Source organism: Myotis daubentonii, chromosome X (assembly GCF_963259705.1).
Source record: "Myotis daubentonii chromosome X, mMyoDau2.1, whole genome shotgun sequence".
NCBI lineage: Eukaryota > Metazoa > Chordata > Mammalia > Chiroptera > Vespertilionidae > Myotis > Myotis daubentonii.
Window position 1 is genome coordinate 106376746 of NC_081861.1, and position 13113 is coordinate 106389858.

The window sequence follows — 13113 nt, forward strand, 5'->3', positions numbered from 1 at the left end:
ATAAAAGAGAAACATGGTAATTACTGTACGACTGCTACCCTTCCCATTGGCTAATCAGGGTGATATGCAAATTAACTGCCAGCCAAGATGGCGGCCGGCAGCCAGGCAGCTTAAAGCGAACATGAGGCTTGCTTGCTTCAGTGACGGAGGACTCCAACGTTCCCCGCCTGCCGCTGCCAGCCTCTGAGCTGCAACTCTAAGCAACTATGTTACAAATATAGAAGCTAAACAAAACCACAGAAACCTGCTTTAGTCGCCGGGCTTCAGCCAGCAGGATCACAACATTGTTTCAAATACAGAAGGTAAACAAAGGCCAGAAACCTGCTTTCAGCAGTGGAGGCCTAAGAGCTGGAGCCTCAGAGCAAAAGCTGGCCCAGAATAAAAAAAAAAAAAAGTACAAAAGGAGCAGTTGGGAGCTTAAGTCACCCACCAGCCTGAAAACAGCCCTCAGCCCCTCACCCAGACTGGCCAGGCACCCCAGTGGGGACCCCCACCCTGAAGGGTGTGTGACCAGCTGCAAACAGCCATCATCCCCTCAGCCAGGCTGGCCAGGTACTCCAGTGGGGACCCCCACCCTGGTCAAGAACACCCTTCAGGGCAAACCAGGTGGCCCCAACACGTGCACCAGGCCTCTATCCTATATAGTAAAAGGGTAATATGCCTCCCAGCACCGGCATCAGTGGAGCCGTGAGGCCTCCTGGCACCGAGATCAGCGTGACAGGGGGCAGCGCCCAAACCCCCTGATCGTCCTGAGGCTCTGTGTGTGACAGCGGGCGGGGCCACAACCTCCCTATCCGCCCTGCTCTGTTCCTGACAGGGGAAGGGGCCCCAATCCCCTGATCAGCCCTGCTCTGTGCCTGATAGAGGGAGCTCCTCAACCCTCTGAATGCCCTGCGGCTCTGTGTGTGACAGGGTGCGGTGCCCAACCCCCCCCCTCCCCCACGGGCCCTGCTCTGTCTGTGATGGGGTAGAGCCGTAACCTCCCCATCAGCCCTGCCCTGAGTGTGACAGTGGTGGTGCCCCAACCCCCTGATCCGCCCTGCTCTGTCTGTGACAGGGGGCGGCACCCCAACTCCCCAATCGGCCCTGCTCTGAGCCCGACCAGGGGCTGCACCTAGGGATTGGGCCTGTCCTCTGCCACCCAGGAGCAGGCCTAAGCCAGCAGGTCGTTATCTCCTGAGGGGTCCCAGACTGCGAGAGGGCACAGGCCAGGCTGAGGGACCCCCCCTTCATCCCGAGTGCACAAATTTTTGTGCACCAGGCCTCTAGTGTCAATATAAAAAAGAATGAACTTTTAACATTTGCAACAGCATGGATGGAACTGAAAAGCATTATGCTAAGCGAAATAAGCCAGTTGGAGAAAGATAAATATCACAGGATCTCACTCATATGTGGGATATAATGATCAACATAATCTGATGCACAAGAATAGGTCCAGAGACAATGGTAGGGGAGGGGGGTTAGAGAGCAACCAACGTACTTGTATGCATGCATATTAACATATCCAGTGCACACAGGCATTGAGGTGGTGGGGGCTTTCCTGGGATGGGAATGGCTGGGGGGGGGGGTTCAGTTGGGGAAAAAGAAGACAAATGTAAAACTTTAGACAATAAAGAAAGAAAAAAAAAACCAAATGATGGCATATAACACCATCATATACTTTGCACATGCACACTGGACTATAACTTAAAGATTTCAGCAATTTAAGATTAATGTAACAAACATATTTATAATTTATACCTTTGCTCCATCTGAAATATTGTCCCAGTTTCCACCACTCAAAGAGAGCTTTCCATTGCCTATACGTAGCAGTATCTCTTCAGGAGTATCATTGGGGCCATTAGCAAACGGAGTATAGCTATTAATAAAATAGATTTTAATAAACATAGGGCCTACTATACATATGAAATATAATTGAAAGTGATGAGCATAAGACTACATGCAAATATTTAATCTAGCAAATTAGAATATTATCTATTAATTCCCTTCACTGTGCACATCAAATTTGATACTTCAAATAATGAACTTAATCCTAAGTAATTATTTAATAAAATGAAGAATTTTGTCTATATCAAAGTCTTGTTGCCGTTGATCAGTTAATCCATGTAAAATAAAATAAATGTGGCTTTTCATGTAAAGATAGTCTTAAAATCAGACTGCAATAAAACATGCACATTTTGTATTCTCCCAGGCATAAGTCAACAAACCTAATATACCTACCATGAGGAAATTGTTAATGTTATATATTCATAGAAATGCGTTTATTTTATTGATTCAAATTTATTCATTAGCATTTTATAAATATTATCAGTGAAAACAGGTTAACAATAATTTCAATTAATGTCCATGAAAAAACATTAGTTAAATATTTATATCAGTATAACAAAAAAACCCTCTAGAGCAGTGATGGTGAACCTTTTGAGCTCGGCGTGTCAGCATTCTGAAAAACCCTAACTTAACTCTGGTGCCATGTCACATATAGAAATTTTTTGATATTTGCAAGCATAGTAAAAACAAAAGATTTATATTTTTGATATTTTTTTAAATATTTAAATGCCATTTAACAAAGAAAAATCAACCAAAAAAATGAGTTCGCGTGTCACCTCTGACACGCATGTCATAGGTTCGCCATCACTGCTCTAGAGCATTAAAATTATTATGTGGATCAATATTAATGGAAAGGAAGAAAGACAAATACCTTGTATAATGTTAAAATAGCTTAAAATTAATTATAGACTGACAGAAAGTGATCAGTTTTGTACCATTTTAACAGATGAAACTGAAAATAGTATTCAAATTTAGGAATGAAAAGTCTTACTGTTAAGAAGTATGAGAAATTTGTCTTAACATGTTAATGTCTTAATTCCTCATGTAGTAATTAAAGTTGATATAACACTAAACACACATATATACACTAACATTTATTTTTTATCATAAAGTAAATATTTGAAAGCAGCAATCCAGAAATGGTATCCCTTGTTTCATGTGAAAACTTTAGCTATTCTTAACTTTACCACTTATTTTGGGCTTTAACTAAAAAGTTTGCAGAATTTTATAATATATCTAAAAGTACATGGAGCCTAGCCAGCATGGTTCAGTGGTCGAGCCTCAACCTATGGGCCAGGAGGTCATGGTTCAATTCCAGGTCAGGGCACATGCCCTGGTTGTGGGCTGGATCCCCAGTGTTGGGTGTGCAGGAAGCAACCAATCATTGTTTCTATCTCATCACTGGTGTTTTTTACCTCCCTCTCTCTTCCTCTCTGAAGCCAATTAAAAAATATCTAAAACAATAATAAAATACATAGAATACAATGACATATGTAATTATCATCAAGCCAATAAATAATTGTGTGATCATTTCATATGTATAAATCTTGTTATATCAAGCATATTTTAATTATACTAAATGCCTTCTCTAAAAAGTCAAACCTAAATACATAATAATCTTATCTAATAATAGACAAACATAGTAATTGACTGTACCTTCACTATGTCTCCCACTGGCTAATCAGCAAGATATGAAAATTAACTGCCATCCAGGCCCCTGTGGGTTATCCCAGAAGCTGCCTGCCTGCTGCGTATGATCGGATCTGGTCCTGGGCTGCAGGCCGGCCCTGGAAGCCCCAGAAGCCGCCTGCCTGCCGCCTGTCATAGGATCCGGTCCCGGGCTGCAGGCAGGTGGGCCCTGGAAGCCCCAGAAGCCACCAGGTATGGCAGTAACTCTATCAGTAAGCACTCTGAAAGTCAGTGGCATAAATGCACCAATTAAAAGACAGATTATGAGGGTGAATCAAAAACAAAACCCACTTTAAATATAAAGACACATATAGATTAAAAGTAAATGAATTAAGCTGCAGCCTGTTTTGCTCAGTGGATAGAGCATTAGCCCTGGACTGAAGGGTCCCAGGTTTGATTCCAGTTAAGGGCATGTACCTTAGTTGCTGGCTTGATCCCCAGTCCCTATCAGAGCATGTGCAGGAGGCAACCAATCAATGTGTCTCTCCCTTTCCCTTCACTCTCTCTAAAATTCAATGGAAAAATATCCTTGGGGGAAGATTAACAAAAACAAAGTAAATGGATTAAGTAACATTAAAGAGATTATAAGAAAAATATATTCCAAATTTTGATAGTTGTATAATGGTTATGTTTAAATTATTAACTCCTAAGAAATTGGGTGAAGGGTACATATAATATGCTGTAGTATTTTATAGTTTTTTTTACATGTATGAGATTATTTCAAATTAAAATATTAAAAATTAAAAATTAATAAAATATTAATTGAAATGTATCTGTATTACATGAAAAATCTTTTAATTGCCTCTAGCATATTTTTTTTAAAAAAAAATATTTTATTGATTTTTTACAGAGAGGAAGGGAGAGAGATAGAGAGCTAGAAACATCGATGAGAGAGAAACATCGATCAGCTGCCTCCTGCACATCCCCTACTGGGGAAGTGCCCGCAACCCAGGTACATGCCCTTGACCGGAATCGAATCTGGGACCTTTCAGTCCGCAGGCCGACGCTCTATCCGCTGAGCCAAACCGGCTTTGGTGCCTCTAGCATAATTTATTAAATTGTGCTAAAATTTAGAAGGGTTCAATTAAAAATATCTTAACTCTAAATGATATAATAGAAAATATATAATAGTGCAGTTATAAGCACTTATCTGAAAATAAAAATTTAAAGAGGTGAATTTAAAGAAGGGATTAGCCAAAGAAAATATATGCACAACCCATGGACGCAGACAACAGGATGGTGATGGCCAGAGAGAAGTGGGGTGCAAGAGCTGGGTAGAGGGGGCAAAAGGGGGGAAATAGGGACATCCTATATAATAATAATAAAAAGCTAATATGCACATTGACTGAACGGCAGAATGGCCAGTTGCTATGATGCGCACTGGCCACAAGGGGCAGACACTCAATGCAGGAGCTGCCCCCTGGTGGTCAGTGCACTTCCATATGGGGAGTGCCACTCAGCCAGAAGCTGGCTCATGGCTGGCCAGTGCAGAGTTGGTGGCAGGAGCCTCTCCCACCTCCATGGCAGCACTTAGAATGTTCAACTAACGGTTTAGGCCAGATCCCTTGGGGGCCTAAGCCTTTAGTTGGACATCCCCCAAGGGCTCCCTGGCTGCCAGAAGGATGTCTGACTGCAAGCTTAGGCCTGATCCCCCAGGGAGTGGGCCTAAGTCAACTGGTGAACATCCCTCAAGGCGTCCTGGACTGCAAATGGGTGCAGGCCGGGCTGAGGCACCCCCCCCCCCAAGTGCACAAATTTTTGTGCACTGGGCCTCTAGGTTTTTTTTTAAATATATTTTATTGATTTTTTACAGAGAGGAAGGGAGAGAGATAGAGAGTTAGAAACATCGATGAGAGAGAAACATCAACCAGCTGCCTCCTGCACATCTCCCACTGGGGATATGCCCGCAACCCAGGTACATGCCCTTGACTGGAATCGAACCTGGGACCCTTCAGTCCGCAGGCTGACTCTCTATCCACTGAGCCAAAGCAGTTTCGGCGGGCCTCTAGTTTTATTATAATTCTTCAAATTCCATTCTATGCATTCATTTTTTTAAATCCAGCCTTTTTTATAGCCATAAATTTTTACTCCTAAAAAAAATAATTAGAGCAAAACAAGACTTGTAAATTTCCAACATTAACATAATCCATATATTACTTTGTTTAGTAGGATTTTATCCTTTCAAGAGAAGGCAACTGTGTGTTTCTGTAATTTAGCATTCTGTTACTATTTAGATTTGTTATAAAGCTCAATCTTATTAAATCTCTAGTGGCAGGAGAGCCAGATTCAAGTACTTAAAAAAATTAATTCAAGCCCCAGGCAGTTTGGCTCAGTGGATAGAGCATTGGCCTGCAGATGGAAGGGTCTTGAGTTCTTTCCAGTCAAAGGCACCTACTTGGGTTGCAGGATCCTCCCCAGCCTGTCCCTGGTTGGGACATGTGCAGGAGGCAACCAATCGATTTCTTTCTCTCACATTGATATTTCTCTCTGTCTTTCCCTCTCTCTTCCACTCTCTAAAAATCAATGTAAAAATATCTTCAGGTGAGGATTCAAAAAATAAAATTAAAATTAAATTTTAAAAAATAATTCAATATCAATTGAAAACTTGTAAAATTATATATATGAATATTGCCTCATTAAACACATTTATGTTTTTTTCCCAATTTTATAAGAAAACAATATACAATATTTTGAAATGTGAATAGAATTTTCCTTAAAGTTATTTTCATTTGTTCTTTTTCTAGATGAAAATATACAGGTGAAATTCAAATATTGATGTGAATTATTTTGAATATATAAGGTTTCTTACCCAGCCAACATTGTGTAAAAAAGGACTCCTAGACTCCAAATATCACAAGCAGCATCGTAGCCCTGTTGCATAAGAACCTGAGAAAGAAATAATTATCTGGTATTACCCAGTATAAATTCCTTTATCTCATCTGAATGAAAGTTGTGCTTCTAATAATCTCACAAATGTTCACAATTTAAAAACAGATTATTTTAAAAATAGATTCTTGTAATGTTAAAGGCAAAAATCTTCTGCTATTAGCAAGTATGGAATAAATGGCTATTAATAAAGTGAGTAAGTAACATGGACCATACAAAAAACAACCTTGTGATATTTTAACTTTCACTTCTACTCTTAGAAAAAACAAATAGAGCCATAAAAATTTAAGATTAATATGTACAAAAACCTTAATATATATTACACACAGCATTGTCTTTAATCCTGACACTGACTTTATAAGGAAAATATTATTTCTATTTTAAAGATGAAAAAACTGAGGCAAATGTTCAGTAATTTTCCCAATACCACAAAACTGGTAAGTAGTGGAGGAGGTATAATTACTCTAGAGCTTGGGCTTATAATATCTGTAACTGCCTCCTTGCTACATACGAGATGGTGAGATAATATATGATCTTATGAAAGATTAATTTTTGTTTTATATACAAGGCTTATGTCTTGAAAAGATCAGTATATTTCTGGATTACAAATACATATTTGATAAATTGTAAATGGTTTCATTAACTTTTCATACAATAATTTATGTAGGTAGCTGTTTTTTGCTCTTGGCACTAGTGTTAATAAAAATCAAATAATATATTCATTATATATTCATGTGAGTTTTCTCCATGAGGTTAATAAAGTTTGTTAGAAAATAGATGAAATGAAGCTTTCTTATTCAGAAAAATAAACCCACTGCTACAACCTTTAGACACAGGAACAAAATAGAAACATTGTTAATGCATTAACAATGTGGGCTGTGTAAGCATTAGATTGGACATTTATAAGAGGCTCAATACATTAATGTTTGGTTTTGACAATTGCCAGACACGAATAATGAGCAACTAATTTAAATTTCAAGATATAATTTTTTTCTAGTTAAATTGGATTTCTAAGAATACACATATGTGCAAACTTGAGAAGCTGGAGAGGCTATCAAATACTTCTATAACCAGCTTATGTAAATAATTCATGTAGGGACTACAAAAACCCTTAATAAATAATGAGGTACAGTTAAACTACTCATATCATGGTAAACCCAAGTTGGCATCCTTTAGTAAAACTTAAACCTCTCCTGCTTCCCACCACCACCACCTATTTCATTTATTTTTCTCATATATTCTTATGGTTCTGGATATCACCTTTTCCATGGTTCCCTTATGACAGTATTTTTAAATATCTTTTTAACTTTAATTTCTTTACAGAGAGAGGAGAGAGAGAGAGAGAGAGAGAGAGAGAGAGAGAGAGAGAGAGAGAGAGAGACATCAATTTGTTGTCCCACTTATTGGTTGATTCTTGTATGTATGCTGATTGGGATTGAACCCACAACCTTACAACCTTGACGTATCAAGACAATGCTCAACCAGGGATAGTAGAGTATTTTTTAAATGTTCCAATTTGCAGCCAAGGTCAAAAGACTGCCCAAGAACGTGTTGGATAGGTGAGGGTTACTCATTGAGTCAGCTATAAGTATTTCACACACTCATAACCTTCCTAGTTAATGAGAAAAAGGGCACAGAAGGCATGATAGTGCTTAATCTAATTAGCATCAATCATGAAAACCTTGTTTTACACATTTACAATACACTTAAACCCATTTTGTATGGGCAAAGAAGAGGGAGTCCACTTTTTTCTCTAGAGTGGGTCTCAAAGCTCTATAATATTAAGAACATCTCTCTCTCTCTCTCTCTCTCTCTCTATATATATATATATATATATATATATATATATATATATATATATATATATATATATACCAAGAGGCTGGAGCACTGGAATGACCGGAATGACCAGTTGCTTTGACACACTGTGGCCCTGATCGGTCCCCCCCCACCCCGATTGGGGGGGCGGGGCCGGCCAGGCAACTGCCTGCGGCCTCTTCCCCAGCCAGTCCTGCCCCAATCGGCTCCAATCAGGGAGGACTGGCTTGACCCCACCTGTGCACGAATTCGTGCACCTGGCCTCTAGCATAGCCATAAAAGAAACAAGGCAAAGTAGTGGGATGAGTGAAAGAGTACAATGCAGAACATGTATTTAATACTTTCCTACTTGCATCAAGTTAAATACAAGAATACATAAGTCAGAAGTAAAGTATTTAATGCCATTGCCTTCTTTCTCATTTGGTATCCAAAGTTAGCAAAAAATAATATAAACATAGATTCTCATTCCCTTTGTTCTAAAGTTCAACTTAATTCATATTTGGAGCAAAACATCCAGCCCAGAGGAGAAAAATGCAGAGTAAATTCACACTTATTTTTTTACAAAGTGCTGCAGGAACAACATCCAACCAATTTATTATTAGTTCATTTAATTCAGGATAATTCTTATATATCAGGAGACATTAAATATCAGTTGAGTACTATTATGGATTTACATTTATAAAATAAAACATTTTAGAGATATATTAATTTTGTGACATTGGTATAGTAGAAAAGCACATCTACTATGTAATTCTTAAGAAGTTGATTGAATTAATACATATAAAAATGAATAAATATTATTTCCTCCTTGTTAAGTTGAAATTGTAATCAATTTATTTTTAAATTTTTATTTATTGATTTTAGAGAAAAAGAAAGAGAAAGTGAGTAGGGCGGGAGAGAGAGAAAGGGATTGGGGAGCGAGAAAGAGAGAAAAAGAGAGGGTCGAGGGAGGGAGAGAGATGCAGAGACAAGGAGAGAAAGAAACATTGATTTGTTGTTCCACTTATTTATGCATTTGTTGGTTGATTCTTGTATGTGCCCTGTCTGGAGATCTAAACAGCAACCTTGGTGTATTGGGATGATGCTCTAACCAACTGAACCACCCAGCCAGGGCTATAATTATCTTATATGTTAGAGAAAAAGGACTCTTTAGGCACTGTAATGAAGGAATGAATTTATACCCCCATAAATATTCAAATATCTGCATAGGTGCTTGAATATTTCTAATTTAAGTTTAAAAGATAATTCATTTCACATATACCATTACTACTTTTTTTAAGAGTCTGAAATTTCAGGGTCAAATCTAACAAAAACCTCATTCATAAAAATTTATATATATTCATTGATTACTAGCAGAGGCTTCATCACTTGATAATAAAACTCTTCAAAGCATTTTTTAAAAAAATTATTGAATTTATTGGTGTGACATTGGTTAATAAGTTTATAGAGGTTTCAGGTATACAATTCTACAGTACATCATCTGTATATTGCATTGTGTTTCACCGCCACAAGTCAGATATCCAATCCAAGTCAAGTCTCCTTTCATCATCATTTATCCCCCTTTATCCTTTTGTACCTCACCTCACCCCTTTCCCTCTGGTAATTATCATACTGCTGTCTGAAACTATGAGTTTTTCTTTTCTGCTTAACACCTTCAACATTTTCACCCAGCCTCCCAACCACCCTCCCCTTTGACAGCTATCAATGTGTTCTTGGTATTAATGAGTCTGGTTCTTTTTAAATTTATTTTGTTCAATAGATTCCACATGTGAGTGTAATAATATGGTACTTGTGTTGCTCTGACTGGCTTATTTCACTTAGCATAATACTCTCCAGGTCTATCCATGCTGTCTCAAAGGATAAGATTTTTTGTTTTGTTTTTTTATGAGGAGCAGTATTCTATTGTGTCAATGTACCATAGCTGTTTTATCCATTCATCTACTGATGAACACTTGGGCTGCTTCCAAATCTTAGCTATTGTTAATGATGCTGCAATGAACATAGGGATGCATATATTCCTTCAAATTTGTGTTTTGGTTTTCTTCAGATAAACTCCCAAAAGTGGAATCAATGGGTCATAAAACAGTTACATTTTTAATTTTTTGAGTTAATTCCATATGGCTTTACACAGTGGCTTCATCAATCTGCATTCACACCAACAATCCGTGAGTGTTCCCTTTTCTCCATATCCTCACCAGAACTTGTTTTTTGATTTATTGACCATAGCCATTCTAACAAGTGTGAGCTGATATCTCATTACAGTTTTAATTTGCATTTCTCTGGTGATTAGTGACACTGAGCATCTTTTCATGTCTATTGGCCATCTGTATGTCCTCTTTGGAGAAGTGTCTATTCATATCCTTTGCCCAATTTTTAATTCAATTTTTTGATTTTTTTCTGGTGTTGAGTTTTATAAGTTATTTATAAATTTTGGATATTAACCCCTTATCAGTGTCAAATATGTTCTCCCATTCAGTGAGTTGTGTTTTAATTTTGTTGATGGTTTCTTTTGCTGTGCAAAAATGTTTTAGTTTGATTTGGTCCCATCTCCTAATTTTTTCTTTTGTTTTCCATACCCAAGGAAAAGAGAGAAAGAGAGAGAAAGTGAGTGGGGTGGGAGAGAAAGAGAGAGAGATGGGGGAGGGAGAGATTGAAAGTTATTAACAAAACTGGTGGTTTTGAATAGAAAGCAGAGCATCCGAGGGGAAATATCAGAAAAAAAATATTGCTACAGGAAATGTCTGAGATTTTACTACTTATATTTTCTTCTAGAATTTTTATGGTTTCTTGACTTGTATTTAAGTGCTTGAGTTCATTCTTGAGTATGGTGTAAGAAGGTGGTCTAGTTTCAGTTTTTTACACATATCTGTCCAATTTTTCCAACACTATTGAATAGATTATCTTAACCCCATTTATGTTTTTGCCTCCTTTGTCAGAACCACTGAAGCCTCACCTTTCCTGGCTCTTCCCTCCAAGATCTATGTATGAATGATATTTGCCAAGAAAAACTTGACTGCTTATAAAGCCCATGTGAAGCTATTTTCTCCAAGAATTTGAAGATCCTAAAAAGAATCAGGGATAGCACTGCCTTTATATGTTATGTGTAATACTAAATAGTATAAATTACTTCATGTTCAACACAACCCAAAATATGTGAAAACCTATCTTGACTTCGTGACTAAATGAATGCTGGGTCTTGAAAATGTTATTTAGGTACTTTAAGCCTCAGTTTCCTCATTTTTAATATTTAATATATTGAAGGTAGAGTTATCTTTACTTTCTCTTCCAGCTCTAAAAGGGTAAATTCTTAAACTAGTACATCACCCAGGAAAATTAAATAGTCTAATTATTACATTCAAGTTGGTTTCAGATGCTAACTTCTAGTCTGAATATTTATACTAAGGGGCTATCAGAATTCACTGATTTAAATAGCTTTATTGTTGAGAATGGATAAGGTAACTCAAATTTTACTTAGCAACCATAACATATACATGTCATTATATACATTCAACTAAAGGAAAGAGTGAAAAACAAAAACTGAAGTTTTAAAGAATACCTCAGGTGCTACAAAATTTGCAGTGTAGCATGGAGTTAAGAGAAGCCCATTTTCTCCTCGAAGTTGCTTTGCAAACCCAAAATCACAGATCCGAATGGAGTCTGCATTGGCTGATTCATCCATGTATAAAATATTACTAGGTTTAAGATCACGATGAACAACCTTGAACACAAAAGAAAAAAAATATTATATTTCTATAGCTAAATAAATATCTGTGAAATAAAACATTTTATGTTAATATATTTCTATGAAAATTACTTTTTAAATATATTTTATTTATTTTTTACAGCGAGGAAGGGAAAGAGATAGAGAGTTAGAAACAAAGATGAGAGAGAAACATCGATCAGCTGCCTCCCGCACATCTCCTACTGGGGATGTGCTCGAAACCAAGGTACATGCCCTTGACCAGAATCGAACCTGGGACCCTTCAGTCTGCAAGCCGATGCTTTATCCACTAAGTCAAACTGGTTAGGGCAAGGAAAATAACTTTTTAATCATACAATGTTGACATGATACTTTGTCCTATATAATCTTGAAAGTATACAGAGAAAATAATATCTATCAGATAGATGTTCTGCTTTCTATTCAAACCACCAGTTTTGTTAATAACTTCCAATTTCAAAGTATCAAAACTCAATTCTCAGTTCCACTTCTGTTTATAATGAACTAAGATCCTACCTAATATGCCCCTCCCCATAGTAAACAATTATAAAACCTGAACATAATAGAAAAATGAACTACCCGAAGGTACTGGGGAGTGAAGAGAAACAGGCAGGCTTGGGTGGGGAATACACACTTGGCTGAAGGAAGGAATACAGGGAACTATATGAACGGCTTTTAGGCAAGAGGAAAGTACAGTCCCTTGTCACACAGTGGTGGTGAAGATACACGTGGAAAAGCCCACAGTCTTTCTGGCCTGAAAATCCAGAAAAGAGATGCTGGGGAAACTTTAATGCTGAGTGGAGGGATACTGTAAATTAAAAAGTCAAAACTACCCCTGAGCTCTGGTCACATAACTCAGTTGGTTAGAGTGCCATACTGATACGCTAAGGTTGTGGGTTCAATCCTCAGTCAGGGCACATATAATAATTGATCTCTCTCTCTCTCTCTTAACAAATAAAAAATTGCTCCTGAATCAACAATGTGTAGAAGAGGGGTGAGGGAAGGTAGAAGAGGGTAAAGGGGGGATAAATGGTGATGGAAAAAGACTTGATTTTGGGGGTCAACACACAATGCAATATACAGATGATGTATTATAGAGTTGTGCACCTGAAACCTGAATAATTTTATTAACCAATGTCACCCCAATAAATTCAATAAAAAATTTCAAATGTGTA

At 37.6% G+C, this 13113-nt stretch overlaps 1 protein-coding gene across 3 annotated transcripts in view; it reads right to left on the bottom strand.

Moving 5' to 3' along the window:
* RPS6KA6 (ribosomal protein S6 kinase A6) overlaps positions 1 to 13113 on the bottom strand; it is a 207397-nt gene that overhangs the window by 32808 nt on the left and 161476 nt on the right. For all 3 annotated transcript variants that reach the window (XM_059678455.1, XM_059678453.1, XM_059678454.1), the window contains 3 exons: positions 11777 to 11938; positions 6326 to 6402; positions 1741 to 1858 (listed from right to left, as the gene is read on the bottom strand). In XM_059678455.1, the coding sequence (XP_059534438.1) occupies positions 1741 to 1858; positions 6326 to 6402; positions 11777 to 11938 (357 nt within the window). The remainder of the gene's footprint in view (positions 1 to 1740; positions 1859 to 6325; positions 6403 to 11776; positions 11939 to 13113) is intronic.